This window comes from Atractosteus spatula, chromosome 15, assembly GCF_055471065.1.
Source record: "Atractosteus spatula isolate fAtrSpa1 chromosome 15, fAtrSpa1.hap1, whole genome shotgun sequence".
Classification (NCBI taxonomy): domain Eukaryota; kingdom Metazoa; phylum Chordata; class Actinopteri; order Semionotiformes; family Lepisosteidae; genus Atractosteus; species Atractosteus spatula.
Genome location: NC_142720.1, coordinates 12303564 through 12330693, shown reverse-complemented (window position 1 = coordinate 12330693; position 27130 = coordinate 12303564). Strand labels below are relative to the sequence as shown.

Genomic DNA, 27130 nt, shown 5'->3' with positions numbered 1-27130 from the left:
GAGAACATCAGTCGCCACAAGTTACCGCAAGAACAAGCCCGCAAACTGCACGACACCCTCCGTGGACTTGCGATCTCTGAATTATTTGCGCCGTTATTCGTAGCATCCGCGCGTCTCTCCAGACTGAGCGTCGTGTCTTCTGCAAAATGGAGAAAAAAAGCGAGAGTAACGGGCATGCTGTCTCTGAACGTCCGTTAAGGATAGATGAAGCCGACGGGAAAAGTGGGCGAAAAAAGACTACAAATAAGTTCATGCTGTTTTTTAAAAGAAATCTCTTAGTTTTACTGACGGTCTCCGGCGTCTTGGTCGGTGTTGGCCTTGGTATGGCCGTCAGAAATTTGAATCTCACCCGGGCACAAATGACATACTTCGCGTTTCCCGGAGAGATGCTGTTAAGGATGCTGAAAATGATCATTCTTCCCCTGGTGGTGTGCAGCTTGATTTCGGGTGCGGCAAGTCTGGATACTCGGTCTCTGGGAAAACTGGGCGGAATCGCTGTATCTTACTTCTTGGCGACCACCCTAATCGCTTCAGCTATCGGAGTAGCTCTTGCCTTTATTATTAAGCCAGGAGTGGGTGCGGGGGCTTTGAATACTAACGACCTCGGGTTAGGACCCGTCACCGCCAGCAAAGAGACCACAGACTCCTTCTTAGACCTTGCAAGGTAATAGCTGGTCTACCTTTCAGTATGATGTTTGAATGCGTTTAACTATGTACACAGAAAACTATAGCAAGCTTCAAAATGGTTGGACTTTTAATACAATCACCCTAAATGAAAACCACAAAATAACACAAGTTTTCTATAGATATGTGTTAGTTTTCTTATTTTTGTTCATAACGTTGCTAAGATCTTTAGTGAGAATGTCTTTACTGGTTTTTAGAGCACTTTTTTATCATTAATTAGATTACAGACACCGTAATTACAAAAAATCAGTCCTCGCTTATAAGACGAGCAGCACCCGCTGGCCAGTACTTACGATGACCTAGTTACATCCGAAAAAAAAACAAATGCCCCTTTCAAATAACACTTTTAACTAAATCTTTTTATATAGGGCAATACTGTGACAAATCCTTCTGCACACTTTCCCTTATCCAGTCACAGTTTTATTTTCATTTTTGCCACATTTAATATCTCATTTGATACATTTTATAAATGTTTGGTCTTAGCTCTTTATCAACATGCAAAACACAGTTCATATGTTTATAAACTCTTCTTTGCGAGCAATGTTGTTATGCTTTCTCTTATCCAGTATAACTGTATCTGGATAACAACAATCAAAGTTGAATTTATTTCTTTTTTTTTAGGATGACAACAAGCCTAGAGAGCTATTTCCAGAATAAAGAATGTTTTCAATTAAAAAATATGTGTACAAGTGCAATCAGAACTGATTTCTCAACATGAATCTGCTGAAGGGTTCCAGAAGAAATGATTTACAATTGCTTTGGTTGCCTAACAAATTTTGTACAGGTATTTCCTAGCAAGCCAATACAGTAAGCTTGTAAGCTTATCAAAATTAACAAGAAAGGACTTTGTTACAGAACTTGATTGGTATCATTGCTCTAAGAAGTTATGGAAGTTTTACCTAGGCTCTCTTTGCTTATTGGAAGAAAGCACATTTATATTATGGCAATTTAAAGTAACAGTTCTTGCTGTTTTCAGCCATATACTGTATGGTTTGATTAACTCACTTTTCTGTTCTCTGTTACTTTTTTCCTTTAAACCAATAATGGCTGGGATTTATACACTCTGGATTTAAGAAAGCAATTTAAAAATGTATTAAAATTTAAATCAGCCTGTAAAAAATCAATCAACAATATTATAGGAATGGTTAAGACCTAATAGGACACACCTGGAAATGAATGTGTTTTTAGAAAGCAGGCTGAGCTTTTAAGGCTATCAGCAGGTAATCTTGAGAGATGAGAGTTGTTTAAAATGTCCTGTTCAAGGCTAGTGGTTGGGAGAATCTGCAGGTGCTTGTCTTTTCTGGTGACTCACAGTGGAAGAAAACTTTCCAAAATACACAATATTCTTCCAAGCACTGTGTTGCATAATAGCATAATAGATTTCCCTGAATTCAATGCAATTTGTTGTTCAGGGCAGTCCAAGTTTGTCACAGACTCAAGAAACCATAAATGCCTGATAAATACTATCATACAGTGGCCAGTAATACAGCATTGATTGAAATAGAAGATTAAGGCTTCATTGTCAGACTAAGACTGCCCAGTGTCAGGCTTCTTCTGTGGATTTGAAAGGATCTCTCACCTTAGGTAGCAGAGGTCTGTGATTTGCTGTCAGTTCAGTGAACGTGGTGTGGTAGCAAGCCGAATGCTCACTCACACCAGGTCTTGAAGTGGTCACTATGTGAACAGGGGAAAGTGTTTTAATTCATCAGCCTCAGGATCCGCTTGAAGCCTGTTTGCAAAAGGGCTTTGTATTTAAAAATCCTAGATGGTCAGACATGGGAAGATAAGTGATTTAGATAGATAGATAAGACTTTATTGATCCTGAAGGGAAATTGATGGATAAGGAGACCGGCACCACCTGACGTGGGACTCAAACCCACGAACCTGAGATTAAGAGTCTCATGCTCTACCGACTGAGTTAGTCGGGCGCTAATTTCCATGCGCTAGTTCTCCCCTTTCTTGCTCAGGAGTGTCTTTAAGTCCAGCTTGTGCCACTATGAAAGTGGTAGGTCAGGTCTTTATTCTGTAATTTTGTATAGTAGAAGATTGTATTCTGTACGTATTAATTATAAACATTAAACACTCTCTTCCACATGCTGTCTGATTGACTGTCTGGTCTCGTTTTCACCCTGCTCTTGTTTTCCTCTTTATTAAGGAACCTGTTTCCCTCTAACCTTGTTGCTGCGGCCTTTCGCTCGGTAAGACTCCCTTTGCACTTTGCCTTAAATGATTTATCTTGTGCCACAAGGAGTGTCAATGCCATGTTTGTTCGTGTCATTTCTCTTTACCTTTTCATTTCGAAACTTGGATTGTCACATAAAGGAAGCCCCATTATCAAAAGTCCATTTTTCAGACGGCCAGACACATCTCCTTCCTTCCTCAGTTACAGAAGCAGGAGGGTTTCTATGGCAAGCTCATTGCAGGCTGGCCATCTCCTCAGCCTATGAACACATTGACTGCTAACTGCTTTTACGTAGACTTTTACGAGAGTTAAGGTGCTGTGCTTTAAAAAGGAACAGCTCATTACCATTTGGCAGAAATGGTCTGTCATGGTCTGGTCACCTAATGCCAGAATTCGAGTGGACCTTCCTTTAACTGATACACACACTCAGGACTTTCCTTTTATCCCATCATCTAAATCAGTTCCCCAAAAAAGTAATAAATAAAAACTGGGATGAATGCAAATCCAGCAGTCGCAACCATTCACATGGCATCTCTCAATGTGGAGAACGACACAGCCTTGCATTTTAAGAGCTGGTTCCCTGGATAGAGTCCAGTACTTTGTGGAAAGAAAAGGCCCTCATGTGTGGCTGGCACGGGCACCTGGTCTGTCCTCGAGATGTTTAAAAAATTCAGGAGTAATGTGCTTTCTTTGCAAAGACCTGATGCTGCACAGACTGCTCTGGCAGTTTCTGGAATGCCCATACAACTCTGGAAGAGTGCAGATTCCTTCTCTCAGTGGATAGCAACCAGCTATCCAACTCTCTCCAGCTCCCAGACCCCCTCCTTCATTACCAGTCCAGAGGGATTTAATCCCTCATTCACCCTGCTACAAAGGGTACAATGTGTTTCCCTTCTGAAACAAGAAGGGCTATGATGAATGCTCTGCAGTAGTCAGACTTGGCAGCTTCTAACGTTGAGGGAAAAAAACTCCACTTGCCAGTATCTGCCCGGGTTACAAAACGGGCATTTTCCCCTTTTAATTGGTCTAGTTCAACTTTTTTTGACAAATTAATATTAGACCTCGTTAACTGGGTATCACTATTTGTGACAACACTACAGAATTAATTCAAACATAGAAAGTCCAATGAGCCACTGAAGTAAAGCATGAATCAGAACAATCCAGTCCATACCAGCCCTCTTGTATGAATCAGCTCGAGACTTTTCAGGTCAGATAGTCTTCTGTCTTAAAAGAAACATATCCTTTTTTTCTAATTTAGGTCTCTGATTGTTCCTTTTTTGGGAGGAACATACAGAGTTTACACTGATGTACATATAAACCACATTTGATATTTTTAATAGACAAAACTTTCCCAAGAACAGGATTGCCCTAAGAGGAGCTCACGACTTTGCAACTTGCCACATTCAGGTATTCTGTTAAATGACATGGAATGTGGCCAGGAGTTAAAGCACATTCAGGATGAGGAACAGGTTAGGAGAGATCAAACCTGATTAGGTTTATGATCATACTCTCAGAGAGTGAAAGCAAAAATTGTCTTTCCACATTGCCTGCGGGCTGACTCCTGTCGTATCAACTTAAATGAGAGTTCTAATGTGGCTGTGTTACACTGCAGGGGCAAAAGAGAAAGTATGTTTAGACTGTAGCACAATCAGAAGAATGCAAAGAATGCAAAGGCACTAAATAAGCTGAAACTGGCATTCAGGACAGAAAACAGTTGACAGTACTAGAAGAAAAAGTGTTTTGGAACAAACTGCTGAACTGTGACCTGGAGAGTGATTCACTGAGATCCTTCAAAAGCTTCTTGACCTCAGAATTGTTAACTATTAGAAGATAAGAGAGTGTGGTAAAATGGCTTCCCCATTATTTGCATTATTTGCTTATTTGTATAATATATTGTATAAATAAATAAATGCAATTAAAAATAAAGCTAGCAACTACAGTGTGGCACACCTGAGAACATAGAAGGAAAACTGAAATAATGTCTGTAAGGTGAATTAAAACCTTATGCGTTATTCTTCTGTCTTTACAGTATGCAACTGATTATAAGATCATCTCAACTGGAAACACAACTCATGGAAATGTCACCTACCAGAGGGTATGTAGCCTCAAGAATATTTCAGCATGCACTACTTTTTCTCTACTCTTTCCTTGGTCTTGCAGGAATGTTGTGTCTCTAGGAGACTTGCTTCGTCTGCGATTTTGAAGAATCGTAGCAGTCTGGGTACTGGGTGATTTGTTCATATCATCATGTTGATGGTTCGTCTGGTTTCCTGTGACGGGCTGGGGAAGAGAACAAAGACTCACACTGATCTCTCATCTGTGTGGCAGAAAGATGGCAAAACGGCCATGCTCTCAAATACGCCGGAAACAGTTCTGGCTGGAATACAGAAGCTGAGGTCAGATGAGTTCTTTGCAGCAAAGTAAACACACTGAGCTCTAGCTTCTTGAGGCAGTAGGTGCACTTTGTAAATGCGAGGCAGCAAAGGGATGGAAAAGGGAGAGACAAACAATAATGGTAAACCTGTAACATCCAGATGGCTTTAGAAAGTTTTTGTAGATGTTATCTCCGTAAGGTGACATAAAGACTCTGTTCACCAAGGCACTACGAGATAGAACCATATATTAAAATTGCACCCTAAAACAGAAACACATAACACACAAAGTAAGCATTACATCTTTTCTTAGGCAGATATTGGTAGTGCAGGAAATTCAAAGTACTGGTCAACTATTCACGTTTTCTGACCTTCGCCAGATCAAGTGATGCTTTATATTCAATCATTAACAAAACCCAAATGGATGGTTTATCATATTCACAATAAATAGTAAACATGAATACTTACAAGAGCACAAGAGCAGTGCTGCTGTGAACATGGGGCAGGTAGAAAAGGGGGGATGTGATATGTCATGGGTGCTATGGAGCTTCTGCCTTCAGTAGTCTTGCTTGTTTAAGTCTCTAGTCTTCCATGTGAGGTGCAGGAGAGCAAGAACAATGCTGTTTGTTGTGCAATCTGGCCAGAAGAGCGACTGGTAGAGAAAAGAGGAATACTTGTGGATAGTCAGAGAAGGGCTTGGGAAAAGCTATAGTCCTTTAGATGAAAGACTGGTAAGTGGTTTGGCCTCCCTATCTTTTGGATAGGCCTGTGATCCAAGAGTGTACTCACATCTCCAAAAAAGGGGCCTTTTGTTTTCCTTTGTCCGTTTCATTTCATTCTAAGATGAAGTTGAAAGAGCCCTACTAGCATGAAGTTGTACTGTTAAAAAAAACCTTTGAAAGGTGCTTTATTACTGTCTCTGTGGGAATAATTTAGCAGTGGAAGGCTCGATTTAAAAATGGTAAGTTCCTGACTTGGCATGGTGTCCCTGAGAATGTGGAGTCATGTGATGGTCTCCCTGTGTCTAGGTCATGTGTGTGTTATTGCACCATTTCTCTCCTTCTACACTGCAACTTGGAGAACAAAAAGTGATAGCCATCTTACAGTTTCATTGGTGGGTTTTGTTGTAACAGATGAGACTTGAAGGAGAAAAAAATTAGCACTATGTACCAGTCTGTGTAATGTCCACTGTATACTATAATAGAGGATGTGAGAAAAAGCAAGTTCACTGTGTCACATGCAAGAAATTATCTATGAAATATCAATCTTGCTAAAGAAATAGATGTCAACCGCTGCTGTTCCGGTGTTGTGTTCAAGCAACTGTGACAATTGATAAAAGCCTGTGTAGAGTGTTTAAAGTTGCAGTGAGTGATATGTCCATACAAAACACTGTCAAGTTTCAGGGGTGGATTAAAACTACATTTGTTTTGTCTGGAAGCAGCCAGGCAGTTAGTCAGTTTAAATAGCACTGTGTTTGCACAGACAATCAACTGTACTTGCAATAGGGGTTTCTGTTATAGCAGTAGCAGCTGTGCTGGAAATTGTATCGCTACAGATTGATGAATATAAATGGTTGTATTTCCTCCACATGTGAATATGTAAACCTACATACAAAGCTGCTTTTAATGATTGTGAAGAGGACTAACAGTTCACCTTAGATGCTCAACAGGTGCAATGTCTGCTCTTGAATTTGTAATGTGAATGGCCAGTGGATTACAAAACCCATAGAATAAGCAGTGCAAGACCAGTTCAGGTTACCAAATTAGAAGGAATAAAAAAAGAGAGAGCACTCCATGTTGTGAAAGACTGACTTTTTCCCAGACGGATCCCTTATCTTAGCTGTATGGCTGCACATACTGTAAGACAGGGTGTCCTTAAATCTTTCTACTAACTGAATCTGTTTTAACTGAAATGCAGTTATTTGTTCCTTTTCTTCAGTATACAGCATATGCTGCCTGGACATATTAAAGGCTGATCTGTATGACCCGCCAGAGCTGTTGGGGTGTTGGTTGTCCTGTAGGGAACCTAGCTTGTCTACTGCAGATGAAGTGTCCCCCCATTTTCGTACTCTAGGGGTGCTATAAGAGACAAGTGCTGTGCTGTGCCCAACTCCACCAGAAGCTGCTCCATACCCCACCAACACGACTGAAAGAGAAAATGAGTGAGGTAGCCACCCACTGTGAAGTGATACATTCACCACAGGAAAACACAAATGAGCAAAGGAGACTCCCTTCATTTGGAAAATGAAAAAAATAGAGTAAAAGTGCCCTTTGCCCCCCCCCCCCCCCGCCACACACACACAGAAATTCTGTGATATTTAGAATTGGTATGCTCCCCGCCCCCATAAAAAGCCCCAGCCTGGCCACTGCCCTGCTGGAGATTCTTCTGATATCTTTTAATATTCCTTTCTCTCTGGTGCTCTAGTTGTAGAATGGTGTGAGTGTTGCCTTGAATCTATGACTTTTCTTCCAGTACCAGCTGTCACTGATCTGTCCACATGTAGATCCCTGTTGGCACAGACACAGATGGCATGAACATCCTAGGCCTGGTCCTCTTTGCAATGGTGTTTGGAGTGGCTTTACGGAAACTTGGCCCCGAGGGAGAGGAACTGATCCGATTTTTCAACTCCTTCAATGAAGCAACGATGGTCCTTGTCTCTTGGATTATGTGGTAAGTGGCTGAGAGGTGATGGTCCGTGTTTTTCACAGCTAGTAGAGCTCATGTTCAGAACTTGAGGTGCTTAAAATATGAATGGCAAATAATCTGAAAAAATGCCTATGTAAATGTTAATAATGTTTATAATGTGTACTGAAACATTTGGAATTTGGACTGAAAAAATCATATTATATCTTAACTTAAATATAAAATCACACTAGAGCATGCAGTACATGTCTGACTGTCTGTTGTAATGTATACATTACACCCTTGAAAGCTTTTGAATATGTCTGTGCTTGTCAGTGCTAATACGTCTATAAGCAGGTCCTTATATGTCATTTTAAGCATTAAACTTATCTCTTACTTAATTAAAGTATATCATAAGTATATACGTAAAATGTAGTGGAAATGAAGTTTTACATGATTCACGCAAATCAGCTCAAGACCCGTAATCGTCACACAACCTGTAACAAATTACACAGTGAAGGGAGTTCCCATGTGGTTCCCAGTCTTTATTTAATTGTCTCATCCTTATCCTTCCCTGAAAAGAAGGGTAAGGTGGCTTGTGAAGCTGTACTTTCTTTTGACCAGGTATGTGCCCATCGGTATAATGTTCCTGGTTGGCAGTAAGATTGTGGAGATGGATGATGTTGTCCTGCTGGTCACAAGTCTGGGGAAGTACATATTTGCATCTATTCTGGGACACGCTATCCATGGAGGGATAGTGCTGCCTCTTATCTACTTCGGACTCACTCGCAAAAACCCCTTCAGCTTCCTTTCTGGCCTCATCACGCCTTTTACAACTGCTTTTGCTACCTGCTCCAGGTAAGCACAGACAGCGTAAGCAAGCACTGCTGGTTTCCATCCGCACTATCATAAAGGTCTTGAATGATTCACACTGACTTTTTTAAGCATGTGTTCAAAGTCTCCATGCAACACCAAATTTAGACCACACTTTTCCACTCAATGTATTTTTGTGTGTCTAATTCTGAAGTAACTTGGCAAATTAACCTGCATACATTACCAAAAACAAACCACGTCAGTCAGGCCATAGTTTGTAATGTACAGTATGGTACCAAAAGGCTAGTTTTAGATTCATAACAGGGCTAACTGTCCCATCACAAGCTTCTGGGCTTGATTTTCAATCAAATCGATACACACAAGCATGTATGAATTCCAGTGAGGATCTACTGAAAAACGAATGAGTTTTCCTGCAGTGGACTTTGTGTGCAGACTTTTCTGATGAATTCTCCCACCATCCACTGCTATTAAAAGAGTTGTTCTGTCCACAGGGAAAGAAAGGAAATTTATTCTCTTCTGTGTAGTCTTTTGTAGGCTTGCAGTGGCTCTTAGCAGGAAGGAGTAAGAGTAAGTACATTGTCAAGAGGCACGTGGAGAATAAGAGGTCTCTCAGGAGTGGCCTACTGTTTCTCTCTTGGCAGCTCAGCCACTCTTCCTTCCATGATCAAATGCATTGAGGAGAATAATGGAGTGGACAAGAGAATCAGTCGCTTCATCCTGCCCATTGGCGCTACAGTCAATATGGATGGAGCTGCCATCTTCCAGTGCATAGCCGCAGTCTTCATCGCCCAGCTGAACAACATTGAGCTCAATGCTGGGCAGATCTTCACCATCCTGTAGGTTGGGATACATTTTTTGATAACACCATGAAAATACAAAGTCATATCTAAAGATTGCTTAAATTATCTTTTGAAATGATTTCAGAAAATGCCTTCAACAGAATTAAAACAGTAGCTGTCTGTTTCATCATGATTTTATTTGAAAGATATAAATCATTAGTGTTCATGCCACCATGACATTCCTCAACAGTGTGAAGTCCTTTACCAAGAGAAGACCAAATTATAGTGTTTTGCAAACACCAGTAACAATGGTTTGCCATTTACTGTAAAAGAGTAAAAGAATTTTGCAGTTTTAAAGCTAATGTCAAGTAGTTGTTAAGAGCTGTCTCTTAGCAGGTCTAACTGCATATTTACATCCATCAAGCCCTGTAGATATATGACATATCTTGGCTCAATATGTCATAATACAAGAAATATTGCTTATATTTAATTTGTAAACAAGTGTGCTTAAATATCTTTAAAATTTTAAAGCAAAAAGTAGCAATAAGTGGTATTTTTTGATGAATGGGAAGTGTTTACCTCATGAAAATCCCAGCTTGTGTTTAGTCAAAGTGTCAGTTCTGAGTAAATTTTCTTTTCTCTTGGGACTCCAATCTGTGGGGCATGTGATCCTCCAACCAGTTGCTGCAGTTCAGCCACCTCTGGGGCAGAGTGTGAGAGCCATGCTGACCCAGCAAATCACAGTGCTGCAGCAGAGTTAGCATATGAGGGGCAGCAATATGTTTCTCATGTTCCTCACCTTCCTCTTATAGTGTGACTGCAACGGCGTCCAGTGTAGGAGCTGCTGGAATCCCAGCTGGAGGGATTATCACCATTGCCATTATTCTGGAGGCCATCGGGTTGCCTACCAATGACCTCTCTCTCATGCTTGCTGTTGATTGGATAGTGTAAGTACCCCGGGCATGCCACCCACCGACTCCCCACACAAGTGACAGGACAGGATGTTTTTCCCAACAAGTGTTAACAGAGCAGGTATGCTGTTCCCACTACAGTGATCAAGTGACAGGAAGAACTTGAGCTGCTGCAGTCTGTCATAATGGCCCAGTCATTGGATAAGGTTTAAAATCTGTTTCCCTGTATCTGAAAAATCTCAGTCCCTTTCTTTTTGCTACCTAAATCCAGGATATTGCACTGTCTAGTTAACAGGGATATAGAATGTTTTTTTCTTTTTCCCCCTGAAATGCATCCTTTTTTATACCAAAGCCTATAGCCGCTACCCAGAGAAAATCATTGAGCTGTATACTAAAACTGAACATAATGTTCAACTGTGTGTCCGGCTGTGTTGTACTATTGTGTAGAGCAACGTATGGAAAGGCCCCATCCAGGTAGAAAAGGGTCAGATCTGCTGAGCTACAAGAACACCATCTTGTTCTGTAATCCAGTTATTTCACTGACTGCTTCTGAATAGTTATAATAGCAGTGAAAACACATTGAAGAGTCTAAGCAATTCATTCCTTGTTTTTACCAAGCAAGTTAAAAAAATGCCAGACCAGAACGCTCGAGTGGTAGAGTAACTTGTTTTTAGTCTCTTTTAATATGTTTTTAGACGAAATGACTATGTGTTTGGTAATTATGTGATGATAGGGCGGTATTTATCACTTAAAGCAGGTGATACATTTATTGTCCCACGGCAGCAATGTGCTTGCGCGCTTGTGCCGCAGAAACAGCCTCTCTTACGGCTGCGCTTGCTATCCTAGGGACCGGACCACCACCGTGGTGAACGTGGAAGGGGACGCCTTGGGCGCGGGGATTCTTCACTTTATCAACCAGAGGGAGAGCAGGAAGGACGTGCCGGAGCTGGGAGAGGTGCGAGTGGAGGCTGTCCCCAACAGCAAGTCAGAAGAGGAGACGTCCCCCCTGGTCTCGCACCACAGCGTGCCTATCCCTGCGGCTGACGGCGCAAAGCAGGGCTCGTCGGAGTCAGCACTGTGAACCGGGAAGACCTCCCGACTTTGTCAAAAGAAAAAAAAAAAGCGTTAGTTATAACTGGTCGATGTCTTCTTTCTGAGATGCCAGCACCCCTGCTGAAAGCTTACTTGAATGATTTTTTCCCCGGCACCTTTTACAGAGAAAGTGCCATGGCTAGGAGATAGGCTCAGCCATATTTTATGATGATACTAGGAACATAAGAACCACTAATGACATAATTTCTCATTACAGACCTTGCTGCTGTGTTTGCATTACGATTGTGTGCTGTGTTTTTCCACAATTTGATTTAACCATTATTCATTCCTAACCTTGGAAAGGTCTCTCTCTAGATACCTGAATTCGGTGGTCTAACCTTAAAAAGCAACACAAGTAGCACGAGTTTACATTCAGATATACTTTAACTGAGTGCCTTTGCGTGTAGGGTTTAAGTAAAACTGTAAATTTTTAAAACATTTCTGTGGATATAAAATCGACATAATGTTCATACTCCAACTTCATCTGTCAAACAGAGTATCCCTTTCTCATTCAGATAAGCTAACTGCATGTTAAAAGCTGAAAACGCATCTAATACTTCATTCTTATGCCATTTCTTCAATGATTAAGGGAATCTAATACGTGTCTTAATATTCCAGACTCTAGATTAAAATTCTAAAAATAATTCCAGTAAATAAAAATGAAGTCCAGTAAAAGATCCCTAGGACTCATAATACTGGAGATGAGTGTTTTCACATCAGTCCACCGTTCTTATCTCAGGATGAAGCAGTGCTGACCCCTTTGGGCGAAATGGTTTAATTGCGTCTCACATGAGGCTTTATTGTTGGGTAACCAGAAATATTAAGGGAAAACAAAGCAGTAGCAAAAAAATAAATATCTGGAACACAGATACACAGATCAAATCACCATTCACTAAGCAGATCCTTTCTGTTTTATTTTATTCACAAGAAGATCACAGTCACTTTAAATGGTTTTTTAAAGTACATTTAAATTGACTTTAAATGATATTTTTTAAATCAGGATGGAGAGTCATACGAGCAGAAGGGCACGTTGCACACCTAGATGTCCGTATCATAATGAACCGCGGGACACTCGTCTGCATATAACTCACAAAAACAGTGGTGCTCTTGAAATGAACAGAGGATCCTTCCATGAGCAGAAAGTTGTGAAATTAACGGTGATGTTAAAAATCTAACAGAAACCACAAGACTGCAACATCTGTATAGAATCTTACGCTTCAGATGCATCTGTAAGATAAAACCGCCAGTACAACGTTTTACTTACAGTATAGGCAGTAGACGACCACTGGTGAGGACACAGTCTTTGACTTTAGATTTTAAAACATTTGCACTCCGATGAGCTGAATAATACTGTGCAATTCAATGATAGAAGCTGGCTAGTAAATGCACTGTATTAATAAATACAATTAACTTAATACACAGATGGACCACACATAGGATATGGCAACAGATTAATTTATTCTATTTTTAAAATATTTACGTTTAAGTATTATGGCATACTTTACATAATTTATTGAAAATAGTGCCAATATTGTACTAACTATATTTTGTATTAACATACACCCTGTTGTTTGTCTTGATTGTCACGGGTAGTTACTGTTTTAAATGGCTTGGGCACAGACCAATCGTATATTTCCTAGGGCACTTATTGAAATCCTGCTGTTGTAAAAGGTGCTCTGACCACTGTCTTCAGTTCTGTACTTTGTAATCGTGCTGTCACTTTGTATTTTTCTTTATAATAACATTAAAACTGTGAAATATTGTTTTTCACCCCCTTTATTGTTTGTATTTCCTGTTTTTTTAGGGCAGAATTGTCACAGCCATCTCCTCTCACCGCTTTGAAATAGATATTTTATGTAAGAAAAATAGGATGACGAAAACATTTCTAAAGAATTCGAAAGGGTGGTAAAGTGAAGTTCTTTTGAGTCCGAGAAGAACTGGAAGGGCTGTTACTTGTTCTAACTGAATTCGTACATTTGGAGTGATTTTTTTTTGTTCGCCGGAAGGTGTCGCTGCTCCTTTTGATAATGTCGGTCGCACATAACGCCTTCATCCCCAATTTTTTTTACTCGCAAATGAAGACATGCAGCATCTTGAATTTGTGATCCGCTATTTCCATTGTGCGCCACGAAGTTCAGAAAGTTCCTATTGCATACCTTTTAACGCTAAACTTGTTTTTGAAAATAAATATGGAGAATTAATTATTTAAATCTGTGGCTGTGGCCAGAACAATGCGCGCTGTGAATACGACTTTGGAGTGTCACCATTCAAAACGCACTAGTCGATTTTTCTACAATCAAAGTACTGATTTTAAATTGTCTAATGAATACGCCTAGATCCCGATTTTCATTGACTCTGACTAAAACCTCATTGCTCAGTAAAAGATAATACAGACCCTTAGACCAAGTTCGGTGTGCCTTCTTTCTATCGGGGAGCAGACAATGAAAACTTAAATTTACCAAGAAAGCTGACATTTTACTAACACGCTACATGTCACAATTCTACATCAGAAAATAATGCCTAAAAACTGAGTAAAGCTCTTCATCTCAAGATAGTCTCACTCAACAGACTCAACGACGCTGAATATGAACAGCTAACCGTCTTTATTTTCATTGGCCGACAATGGTCTCTTCCTTCGCCCCGCCTGTTTGTTTGTGAACCATTTCCTTCTGAATGGCTGTCAGGGCGTCTCTTTGTGGGACTTTTAATCATTTCGGACTAATTTGCTAGTGTGCAGGTAAAGTTTAGAAATTAACTGGCTCCAGCACTCCGGGCTCGGGCAGAATGCGCCCTGAAGAGAAGGTAAGCATGAAACGGAAGACGTTAAAAAGAAGGGGTTTTCAAGCGTGCAGTGGAGAACAAGAAAATAACAGTTATGATTTGTTGTTGTTACTGTTGCAAAAACAAACAAAAAAAGGAACTAGCAGTTACATATGTATAAACGGCCTGGTGTCCGTGATCTGGCATTTGCTGCAGCATCGCTTTTTTTACTTACGTAGCTAATGTGCCATCTGAGATTCTTGCATCTTGGCTTATATCCAACACATCCTAATAATAAAGGATAATATTAATGAGCAGGGCCGTCGCCTGGGTTTTCCTGTTATAATTCTCAGTAGTCTTATCCTTTGTTTAGCTAACGGTTTTGCTCTACTAATTTGTCCGATGTTATGTATTAGATATCAGTCTGTTCCCCCCCGGCTGCAGTCAGGACCTTAGTAGTAGAGCACGAAGTAAAATCAATTTTCGCTTTGTCTTTTGTTTTTTTTTATTTGTAATGGAAGAACCATCTTATATTTTTGACCACCTGATGAAAAACCCTCGGTGCATGCTTATTTTTCAATCTGAATATGCTGCCCAGATCACTCCGGTGTTAGGAAGGCGTATTGAAAAATAGAGACAATAAAAAAAAGGGTTTTCGTGCGTTTCTTCCCTTTACAAATTTATGAGCAAATACAGCTTAAATATACACTAAATATACATCAAATTTCACAAGCTGTGCCAAAAACTGTCATTGTGAATTTCGCGAGGAACAACGTATTTTTACTTAAATCTTGGACTTTTTTTTAAATGCACCGTATTTGTTTCTAAGGGTGACATATAGAAACAAAACACGCGCTCGAACAATTCAGAGACTTCAGTTCATCTAATCAGCTAGTCCCTGTAAACAGATAGCAGTAAAGAACAGTTTCCTTATCTTAAAAATAGATTTAGTTTGGTAACTGAACTGACACACAGCTAAGAAGTTGACGGAAATTGTGGTGTTAGTAAAGTGCCTTTGTTCTGATCAATTGTTAGAAACTGCAGTCTACCTGTTGCCATGGCGTCTGATATAGTTCACAGATTATGATTTTCAGTTTGGTCACTGCTGGATCCCCCTTTGCGGTAGATTGTCTTTGATCCAGAGGTACATAACACTATCTAAATCGTTGAAGCCTCTTTCATCTTTAAAAGGTCTATTTTTATCTCATGGGACCAGAAAAAAACAAACAGGAACCATCAGCCTGAATAATTTTAGCTTCCTTGAATTCAAACATCCTCCTCTAGAACTGTGATTTTAATACAAATCCAGTAAATATTGCCCAGAATTTCTCTGCTCAGACTATTTTTAAATGTTATTTATGGTACTCTGTTCTTAAGGGGTCTGTTTTGAAAATATTCATACATAATAAACACATCTTTCCTTGCTGTTTAAGTGTGTTTTAATGTTGTATTTTGGAAGTTTACAAACAGACCTTTTTTGTTCACCAACACCTTGATACAGTGGAGAACGCAGCAGTGATCTCCATCTCTATTCCCAGAGAGCCCCAGGGCAACCATTAAATTAGAAACTTCAAAAAAGACTTTGTGGTCAATTGCAGGTAATCTGTTCAGTGAAGTAATTTAGAAATATTTTGGAACAAAACCTTGAATATCTTTCAGCCCTCAAAGATCAGTGTTTCTTCAATTAAACAAATTACTTGCTAAATTGATAAGTAACTTACAAATGTTATCAATGTTTAGAAGCAGGTGATTTTAATAGACATTAGATGTAGATTTATATGTGTGTGTACACATGGAATGTAAGAAAGAATTTGCATTGAAGCTTATCTTTTGCTGTATTTATTAATTTTACTCATGGTCTTCTTTATCAAGACTGAAACAATATTCATCAACGCAGGACCAAAATAGCACATTGTAGCATGAGGCTGATATTCCTCTTGTTCTGCAAAGGCAAGATAATTCCTTAATGCTCACTGGTGCTTTCTAGACAATACAGATATTTCATTCAGAGTCTCCTGAGACTGAGAGTAAGGCAGTTATTAAAGTTCCTTCCTTTCATATAGCACTGCTGACTCCAAAGGATGTGAAAGAGCATTGCATATAGACAGGGACCTAATTCATCTGTCTGGGCAACAAGCAGCAGCCTGTGTTCATCAGCAGCCCCACCATATTGTAGATCAGGCAGAGAGGTGGGGAATTAGAATTTTAGACAGGCTAAATAGCCAATACCCATATGAACAATACTTTGGGATCTTTAGTGATGAAGGTGTCTGGATTTTGGCGTCTCATCCAAAGGGCACAACGTCTACAGTGCACTCACCATTTTGAGAAACTCACAAAACTTCCCCCTCTTCCCGAGAGATCTCTGTCTCTCTGATGTGTAAACATGTCAACTAGTGCAGTATGGCATCAACATAAGGTTTATCTTTTTTGTCTGTTAAACGTTTACGCAGTCATAAGCACATGAACATTGCAATAGTGTCAGTAAAAACATTATGAGAGTCAATAAACCCTCTGTCATGTATTAAGGCATACCAAACATTAAGACAAAATAAGTTCTTACTCGTATTTACTAAGTGATGCACAGTGTCTGTCAAATGTTCCTATGGTTACTTTTCATATTCTGAAGCCTCTAGCATTTGCGACACACAATACAGTAACTTATTAGGAAACTAATAACAACTTGATGGTGTGGAGAAATTGTTGAGCTGTCACAAGTATCGGATTGCTTGAATGGGTCCAAGCAGAACAAGTTGAAGTTGCTAGGTATTACAGTCTATCTTCTGTTGTATCATCAAGTAAAGGATTAAGAGCAGGAAGAGGTGAATGTAGAAAGTGAAAGTCTGTAAACTTAATGCAGGAAGTAAATGAGATATTAAATCTTGAGTGTACTGTAAATAGTGTTTGTAACCTTCTTCAACTTTCAGCTCATTTCTGACCAGGTGTCTGGAACTGGGCTCCCACATCACAGTGTGATTATTATTTATTTGCTGATGCTTTTATCAGAAGCAGTGTACATTTGTAGCAATTTACAGTATGCAGCTGGGCATTTTTACCAACACAGTCTGAGTGAATTACGTTGTTCAAGGTGGGGCCAGTAATGCTATCTCATGGATTTGAACCCACAGCCTTGCAGTAGTGAGTCTAGGGCCCTAACCTCTCCTCCTCGTTGTTATGCCTTATGCCTCAGACTTGTGAAAGTTGCCATGGAAACAGAAGATGGTTAGCATGGTGAATTAGGAGTGCTGCTCGTAGGTTTTAGAAAGCACAAGCAAAGTAATCTTCTGTGTGTGTATATTGAGATAACATGCAGTCAATGCCGTGTTGCAAAGACAAAACCACCCCTTTAATCTAAAAATTCACATTTCTGAATTTGAAATACAACTTCTTAATATTTTCCTTTTTTGCTTATTTATTTTTGACTGAACCAAAGTTTGACAGTCGTTTTAGTGTGTTTCAAGTTATCTTTTTCAGCATGCATTATATTTGTTGCAATGTTGGCCAGCCTGCACACTGATCGTTTTCATGCAAGACCCTTGTACATCACATCTGCAGAAGGTGGCACAAGAAAGTACCTGCTAGAAAGAAGAAATGTTTTCTTTAGTTTTTGTGTCTTTATTGCCATTCATTCTCCACTTTGTTTTCCCTGAGTACAGTAAGTCTGAAGGTTCACAAGCCTGATGTGCTGTACTTGTCTGAAGTAGAAAAGGAAAAAAAATCTGCATAAGACAGGTCTCTACCATGCATACAATATTCTGCATCTCAAGCTAATTAAAAACCAAATGGTCTAATTGAAACTGTTAAATTATAGTTACATTTACAATTCAGGTATCGTTAGCAGAATCTCAATGACGGTGATCTGGATTAAAGAATGTAAATAGCTAGTCTCATTTCATATTTTGAAAATTGATGTCTAATTGCTTTAAAATGATTCTGATCCTTGTAAATTTAGAATATCTAAGTGAATGTATAACTAGAATATCAATTCATTTCTTAGAAAAAAGAAATAATAAAGCAATTAGTATTGTTCTGTGTGCAGTGTCAAACCTTTGCTGGCATATTATTCAAAAGCACGACAAGTTTAAATTCTTGACTTTCAATTTAAAGTGTGGTTTTGACTAAATAGGAACTCGTCATGCAAAGTATATTGTGAAATCAGTTTTTATTTTATTAAAATAATATTAATCAGAATCACATTTGATGAGAGGTCCCTCTGCAGCCCAAATTATTAATAATAATTGAGCAGACCCTTTTATTTTAAGTGACTCACTTCCTCAATGAAAAGCATCTTAAAAGAGCGGTTTTTAGCGGTGAGGACTAACCAGCTTGATATTGTTACAAGATATCGTTTTATACAATAACTCAAACTAGAAGCACATATTACACAGAAAAAGAACTTTACCAGACTAAATTTGGAAAAAGAAACTCTATAGTATATTCAGTTCATTGTTTTATCTTGGGATTCAGTTAATTGTTTTATCATTTGGCAGTTCATGCTGTATGAAATCCAGCAACATGTACTACTAAACCAAAAAAGCAGTTCAAGAACATGCCAGATTCCACACATTCTATAACTGTAAGGCCAGCAGTATTTGATTACCCTTCTAGCAGGATGGTTGAATGAAGAATGGGCCTCTTGATTGTGGGCTGTGAAGCACATTGTGAGAGTCAACAAATGCTAGCATTATTCTCGGGACATGGGCAAGCCCAAACTTGCTCTGTTAATGACTTTATAGAATGATTTTTTTTCAAACAGGGTGGTATACATAGTTAATGTGCAGCTTAAACATTACAAGGTATTGAGTGACATAAAAATACAGGATCTTGGAGGGCAAGCTGATTAAAAAGAGGTAAAAAAATTCCATGGGTGACGAGTGCAAATATTCACAGTTCTATAAAAAAGGAAAAGACCATGAGATACTTAAATGTCAGCCGTTTTTCAAAGTTCTCTGTAAATCTGAATATTATTCAGTTGTTTTGAACAGATTCTCTATTATCAGAACTAATTATTTTTATATTATTACTTCTGTATTTTTTATTTTCTTAAATCCCATTTTTTATCGCATAATGAAACTCAGAACTACTACCTAGTACTGCCTTGCATGTTAATCACTTATAGGCTATTTAGATCTTTTAAGTACCGTGTTTGGCCATGGTAACTGTTTATGTATTTCTGTTGCCATCGAATGAAATTCTAATAATGTGTGAGTGGATTTCAGTCTGTAAAGCATATGGCACTATGAGAGTGATAGAATTTTTTACACTCCATGAGCCCCTGGAGTGTATTAGATTGTCTTTTTATTCTAGAGCAAACACTTCAGCGGTGTGTACAGACAACATTTCAGAAATGTCTTTTAAAGTGCAATAAAGTAGAGCAGTGATACAGCATTGTAAGATTTATGTACTGTTGTGCTGGGGTGAGTTACATTTGGCAATGGCCAATCCTGACAGTGTAGTGTAAGGATTATAAACAAAAGTGCAGTTTTATCTTTTTTTTCTTGATGGGAAACGGCTCCATGTGTCTTGTCAGTGACCTGTGGCATGGCGCTGGAGAGCAGTGTGGATCCATGGCTCTAGAGGTTGGGAGATCTCCGATGGAACCGAAGAGCTATGGGAGATGGGAGAAGGCGATTCCAAAGCTAGTTTACAACGCGCGTCCACACAGGACCACAGCTGACCCGGTTCCTCACATCGCAAGCAGCAGAAACGGGCCAGGGCTGCCTCTGGACTTGCGCAGGAGAGTTTCAGAGAAGACCAGCCAGAAGAAAAGCAGTGCAATAATACCATCCTGTAGGTATTCCACAGGGAAGGCCAACTATGCAATGAGAAAGCCATTGTTTGACACTTCTGCTGCATATACAAAGACAGCATTTCATGCAAACGAACAGCTCTTTCAAAGCCACTTGGAACAGGTAAGATATTACACAGAACAAATGCAATAAATCAACATGATGCTCTATTTCCAATAGGAGTGTAGCTCCACTCCAGCCAGATTGAAGAATCCCAGGTGAAACAACATAATATTTCTGTTACAATTGTTTTTAACTATTCTTTCGGCTGTTCTATGGGGTTTTAATTGCTATTCGTGAGTTTCAGAAACTCTTCTTTTTAAGGTTCTGAAAAGCTCACTAAAGGAGTGGCTGATGCACTGTCATTCTCACCTGTGATCTGGTTATCATAAATTCAGCATGTATTTTTTTGTTTCAGTGGAATACAGCGTTTGCCAAGTATTGTAGGCAAGAAAAAACATAACATGTTTTAGAACATGAAAAAATAGAGAAATGGAAAATTCGGGGGGGAAATGCAATGTTTTTTGTTTTTAAGGAGGGGCAAGCTGAGGACGGACGTGCCCAGCGCACACGTCAGACTTTTGAATTTTGCTTGAAGTCGCCGGCGGAAGAATTTGAAGACATTGTGGCTGTGCTTTCGGATCAAGACTGTTCGACCGATTCTCAGTCTGAAGACGTGAAGGCACCTTTGAGCGCACTGTGCCTGAAGGAGTGGCGGCCTCCTCACGAGGAAACAAGCTTCTACCAGGAAGGCTCCCTCTCCAGGCCTCACAGACGCTGCGCCTCCAGCCCCCCGCTGGATGTCCGCAGTCTCAGAACGAAGGGGAGCTTGAGAGGGGCTGCAGCTCCGAGGGCTTCTTCTCTGGACACTCACATTCCCTCCTCGCGACTCTCGAGGAGAAGCGGGCCTCAGGTCTGCCAGGCTCTCAGCGTCTCCAGATTACCTTTACCACGCAGTGGGGCCCCGCCCCTGGCCTTTCGCGAGATGTCGCCGTATCAGGCGGACTACTGGGCGTGTGCGATTCCCAGCTCACTACCCCCGTCTCCCAACAGGGATTCACCTGGCTGGGACCCCAATGAGGAGTACCAGAACCTGCTCGATTATACCTACCCTCTGAAACCCAAACATCTGGTTTCCCGGGACACGTCAGACTGTCGGCTGTTCGCGTCTGATCCACTGATGCGAGACTCTGGGATTGAGCTTGACCATTTCTCTAGCCCGGCTGACAATGCAGAAACGTCAACGAATTCGGAGCTCCTTGGCCATCGATTCTCAGTCCGAGAATCTGGGGGTAGTAGTGGCAGGGAGCGAACCTTCTCAAGCAAAGCCTTAAAGCCAGCAAGTCCGTGTCTGAAGGAACTCTCCTCTTCCAAAGCTGATTTTAAAATGTCCAGCAGCTGGTATTCTTTAATGGACCAGGTAGACCTCTCTTTGGAAAACTCCTACTCCAGTTCTGTTTGGCAGGAAATGCATAGTAGCAAGAATGTGGATTACAAGGCGAGGCATACAAGGCATGGCATCTTTTCATCCCCTGAAGTGCAGCCCACTTATATCCCTACCTCACACATCCTTCCTTCTGACAAAGGATGGGATAGTGATGACGAATTCTGCCCTCTGCCTTTCAGACTGAAGGAGCTGGAGGTTTTATCTCAGCAGTTACAGACCATTTCCATACAGGTGAACAAGCCTGTTGATGCATGCTGGGAGTCCCCCTCCTCATTGGGAAGGGAAACGTTTTCCATTAAATCCTCAACAACTCTGCTGGAGACCAAGGTGAAGGAGGGATCTGCAGCAAGGGAGCCGTCCGCCTCGGATGTCCCCTGCAGCGCCGGAGTCTCTCGGGAAGGTCAGGAGTTGGAAACCGGTCTGCATAGCTTGGGGAGCGACGTCACAAAGCGTAGCCTGAGAAGAGCTGCCATGTTCGTGACTCAGCTGGGAGGATTGCCTCTGTCGGAGTTTCAGAAGACCGAGCAAGAGGACCGAGGCCAGACAGAGGCAAAGGAGTCTCTCGTGCGTCATGTTCAGGTAGTATACTGATTTCAAGTTGACAAATGTTAAAAATTGTAACGTAACACTGGATCATCATAGAACATGATTTTCACTGCTTTCTTGCTGTGATGCTCAGTTGATTTCTATGTTGAACAGACCTGGAATTATTCCTGCAGACTTTGGCTGGAGTAACGCTGTGTAAGGCGGTTATCTGTGAGTCAAATGTCTTTTGCATTTCTTTTGGTCCAGACGTTTTGTATGAACCTGGAAGAGCTAATTCAGTGGCTGTACAAAGTGGTAGAGAAAGTGGACAGCTGGAACCCACCAGCACCTGACATTGAAAGCATCAAAACCTCTCTCGCAGACTATAAAGTAAGGATACCCGCAGCCCCCTTGGTCACAGAAGTGTCGGATAAAAAAAGAAAGCTTGGTTTGAAAAGAATACCTAATTTCTTATTATTTCACTTTCATTCTTTATTTTAAGTCTTTGTTTTTTCTCTAATTTTTACATAATGTTTGTCAAAGCATTATTATTTTGCCTTTTATCCTCATGCTAATAACCAACTTACTCATGAAACCAGAATCTTAACAAATTCAAACCTTCCTCTGACTCTACACTCCAAGCATTTAGTCTGTTGTTTTAACACTTGCAATCATTGTTCTACCTCTAAGCCCTGAATCCAACAGCCTTAAATCAAGCAACTCTAAATGATAGTACCTTTGTAGCCACAGGTGGAGCCAAGTCTTGGTTTCAGGATTCTGTATTGGACTGGGATAGTCTGATGTACACTAGCCTTCAAGAGTATTGAGACCGCAAAGTCAAAACTTATTTTTCCTTGTAGAACAAGAAAAAGTAAAGACATTTAAACCCTGTGGGTCATTCTTTTAGCTCTCTAAAATTCCCTCTCTCTGGAATTCCCCTACCCAGGTGTATTTGAAATGCTCCTGTCATTCCTAAGTTTAGGTACAGATTAAAACAGACCCCTTTTTCAGTGAGTTTAGCTTAAAAATGAAATTAACTATTTAGAGTTGGGCACTGGATAATGGACAGGGGTCTGATTGTGGGCGTGAACAGTTCACATAACCTGGTTAAAACGTGTTTCCCTTTCAACCACTTTTCTGCTTTATGGTTATTTGCTCTTCGCTTTGTATTTGTATATCATTTCTGTTGTTAAATAAGTTATTGATTTTTTTTTTACCTTTCAGACAGATACTTTCCCTGAAAGAATGACCGACAAAGGTCATACTTCCCAGTTCTTCTGGAACGCACTCCTGTGGTCAGCCAGGAAGCTGCTGTTCTAAAATCCTCTTTGTCTCCTCAGAGATTCCAGAGGGACGTGGATGCCCAGCAGCCCTTAACTGCGGCTGTTTTAAAAGCCGGGGGAGTCCTGCTCAGCTGCATGAATTCCACCTCCCCAGGTAACTGAGACAGTGAAGGGAGGAGAGATTTCAGAGGGCAGCAGCTGCTGCTTCTTTCACATGGCAACATCGGGCTTCTATTGGAGCGTTCCTTTTCTATCCCGGAAGAAGACCCAGTCTTAACTCTTGATTCTGTTAACTTATTAAGACGGCTATGGGCTGACTTGTGTCCTGATTAGTCCAGATTCTAATGTGGGTAGGAAAGAAAAACGTTGCTCTCTTCGTATCAGTACTGTTCTTTTCTTGGTTGATCACGTGTAGGAAGAAAACCCGACACCTACAGCACCTCATATGTTAATGAGAAGGAAGAGGTGAAGGTTCATTCCATGCTGGGAGTTACAGAAAAGGAACACAACGTTTCGGCTGTGGAGTCTTCTTGACGCCTGAACACTTTCGTTTCTTTACCTTTCAGCAGGGAATAAAGCTTTACCTGTTCCTTTGCAGACTGTGTATGGTGGTGCAGCTACCTACTCAAACACCTCAATGTTTTAAAAGCCAGCTCTATTCTCTTCATATTTTATACCAACCACAACGTTTCTAAATAAGTAGCTACATACCTCACTATCACACACACAGCCTAATGCACTGTAGTACACCATAACCAGCAAATAGCCTTTCGGAGGAATTGTGTCCTGAATGTACATTTGAATTGCCTTTCAGCATTTTAGCACCCTGGTCTTCATGCTGTCTCATGTCTTTAAGCAAGTGGTTTCTCTATTAGTGGTTTAATAATTAATAGCGGTTGACGGTGGCTAGGGTAACTTGTGTTCACAAAGTTACGAGGACAAAGGAGAACTACTGCTCAGAAGATTGGATATAAAGTCTGGGCATGTGAAGTAACATGTGTCACCATTCATTTTGATATGCAAGTTTCAGTTTCTACCACTCTGTCATTGAATTTGATTTTATTGTTGTTGCTCAGTGTCTGCTCTGCATAGGGTCTCTGTAATGCCCTGTTCTGCCTTGTTGTGTACTAGTCCTGAAGGAAACCCTGGGGTTGATTGAAAGGCAATCAAAGGCTCTGGAGGTACAGGCAGAGCACTTGTACTCCTCCATACTGTCTGCTATGGACCGCATCGCCAAGACGGAGGCAGAGCACAGTGAGGACTCCAGCACAGATCTGCAGCAGGTAATCCGCAGCAGAAAAGTTCAGTTCAATAGTCTGCTTTTTCTCTGCCATTCAGAGATGGATTTGCGTGCTTCTCATTTATACCTAGTTCTGTGGTCAGAGTCTCTCTGCTGCTCTAGCAGCAGGGTACCTGAGCACGTGGGTGTTGTTCAGGATGTTGGAGGGCTTTTACCTGTTACTTAAAGGAGAGTACTCCATTCACTTCTGGAAACATACAGCCTGTGTGTCTAATAATGAGAAACACGGGTACTGTCGGTGGGCGTCCCTTGAAACACATTTCTTTTGGACAAAAATGGCATTTTCATACACAGAGAAAGTGTGTCTCATTCAGTTCAAAATCCTGTCAGAGTTTGAATCAGAAGGTTCCAGTTCAGGTGAGTTGTAAATATTTGTAATTCAACTCTTATGTTGGAATGGACTGGTATTTTTCTACGTTGCTTAGAAACACGATTACTGTAATTGCCCTCCAAAATTCACTTTCAGAGCCCCTAGTGTTTTATGCTTGCATGGTTTGTTTAGAATTAACTCCTGCATCTCAAAAATAGGGGGAAATCTGTCTGATTTGCATAACTAGTTAATGAAGGATACCGATGCCCTCAAAATGCAAGATGAAAGTGATTTGTTTGGTTTTCAAACCTATTTATTTTTTTACAGAGTCAACAGCTGAATGAAAGTGGGTTTGTGGAACAAGACTGAGAAACGTGAAGGTTTCAGTCCACACTACATTGAAATGTACTTCTTTCTGTTCATGTGTTCATGGTTATACCACTGTGCACCACACTGTCTTATATAACTGTCACAAGGGTACATTTTTCTATTTAAAATCATGTAATGTTTTTTCCACTTTGGCTTAATAGCACTTCACTAAAGCTGAACTTAACATGTTCCATTATTTTAACTTCTATATTTTTTTATCTTGTTTTGATACAGTTTATAAGCTGTGTAGCTCATGCAAAAGAAAGAAAAACAAATCGAAACCAAATAATCGAGGCATATCTTAATTCTACACACTATAATTCATACACCTTACAATACTCCAGTAGTTCTTATGTGTTTGTTTGCAGTGAATGAATCATACTGGTTTGCATAGATACTGCTTATTTTACATTTAAATGTTGCATTTCTTTTTAATCTATTAAAATGTATTCACAGTTGATATATTCCTGGAACACAATGTTCTTCACATCTCTTAAAACATTTTTCCCTATAAAAACAATAGCATTTCACTTAGTTGTGATCAAAGTAAATGGGTGTGGTGTTATAGTTATATTATTCCATTCTTTCGATTTAAGGGGACTTGGAAAGCGAAAATAGAAATTTTAGATATGTACTGTATGGCAAATCACGCACAACTTGCAATTATTAACCAGTGAAAGGGTAAAAGCCAAAAAAAAAGACAATATTGACTGTTCTTTTTGCTTTACTATTTTCATTCATATTGAAATGGTCAGAAGTTTTCTCACATCCTGCTACTCTCACTCTGGGCACTGTGTAGACTGGACATTGCAGTTGTCAGCATCTGTTGACTCGACTTCCTTCTTTACCACATGTTGGCCATGTGACTTTGACTCTACTTAAACAGAGAGCTGACTGAACCTACTGCTTATTGAAAGACCTTGCTGTAAAGAGGATCGTATTTAATGAAGTGAACATTGATTAAATATTGGTTGAGGAATATATCGGGCTTCTGGGTCACTGTGAAATTAAAAATAAATCATAGAGAGCAAAAAGGTGGGGAACTTTTTATGAAACAGAAGTGTTGTGATGTGTCAAACAGGATTCAGAAATGCATCACGCCTTGTAGCTTGATCCTTGGTTTTGTCAGCCCAAGTTTCCCTTAGGGCATTTCTGGCATAAGTTTGCTCTTGAAATGTCAAATGAAAGCCTTTTTCTCTTTAAATCACTTTTTGAATTAAACATGTTGTTTTTTGTTTTATAATTTTAAATCTATCATATGCTCCAAGTCTTGTGGTTTGTTAAAACTTCAATTTGTGTATCCCTTTGAATGTTTTTAATTTTTTAAGTTTATAAAGCTGGGTTTAGCTTAGACAGCACAGCTAACCCCTTATAAACCTATCTTAACATAACTGCATCTTCTGTTTCTCTTAAATTAACCCCTTTCCTCTGAATCTAGTCTTAAGAGTGATGCTTTTTAACTGCAAGATTTTGGATAATTCCATAATTTGGGGTGAGCTATTAGCTGAAACAAAGGCAGCAAGTTGTTGATGTGCAGCTGACCTTCTAAATCAGGGACAAAATAACTTTCTTTGGCCACAATCCATGATTTTGTTTCACATTGAGAAATGTAGATTAAATACAAAATGGACTAGATTGAAATACAAAATGGACCAGACAGTCCAAATGGCTTGCTCTCTTTTGTAATCTTTATGTGCTTGGGAGTGTGTGTTTGTGAAATGAAGGTCTGTATTAAAGACGAGGTGCTATCCTGTATTCCTTTTTGTTGCTGGGAGTTCTTAAGTCTTTTGTTGTCTACAGCTCAGGACAGGCCAGGTTTATGCCTTTCTTTCAGTGGCGCTTATGTAAGAAATGAGTTGATCAAATTACAG

At 40.1% G+C, this 27130-nt stretch overlaps 2 protein-coding genes across 2 annotated transcripts; both read left to right on the top strand.

Moving 5' to 3' along the window:
* Nucleotides 1-13255, top strand: slc1a4 (solute carrier family 1 member 4). The gene is made up of 8 exons (XM_088933528.1): nt 1-664; nt 2840-2882; nt 4896-4961; nt 7742-7908; nt 8485-8718; nt 9336-9530; nt 10286-10420; nt 11231-13255. Exons 1-8 carry the CDS (start codon nt 147-149, stop codon nt 11463-11465), a joined length of 1593 nt encoding a protein of 530 aa, XP_088789654.1. The 5' UTR covers nt 1-146; the 3' UTR covers nt 11466-13255.
* An 877-nt stretch (nt 13256-14132) lies between these two features.
* Nucleotides 14133-27014, top strand: cep68 (centrosomal protein 68). The gene is made up of 7 exons (XM_088933527.1): nt 14133-14278; nt 19767-20148; nt 20561-22051; nt 22265-22387; nt 23338-23434; nt 24412-24563; nt 25218-27014. The coding sequence occupies exons 2-7, from the start codon at nt 19804-19806 to the stop codon at nt 25257-25259; spliced, it is 2250 nt and encodes a 749-aa protein (XP_088789653.1). The 5' UTR covers nt 14133-14278; nt 19767-19803; the 3' UTR covers nt 25260-27014.
* Nucleotides 27015-27130: the final 116 nt, after the last annotated feature.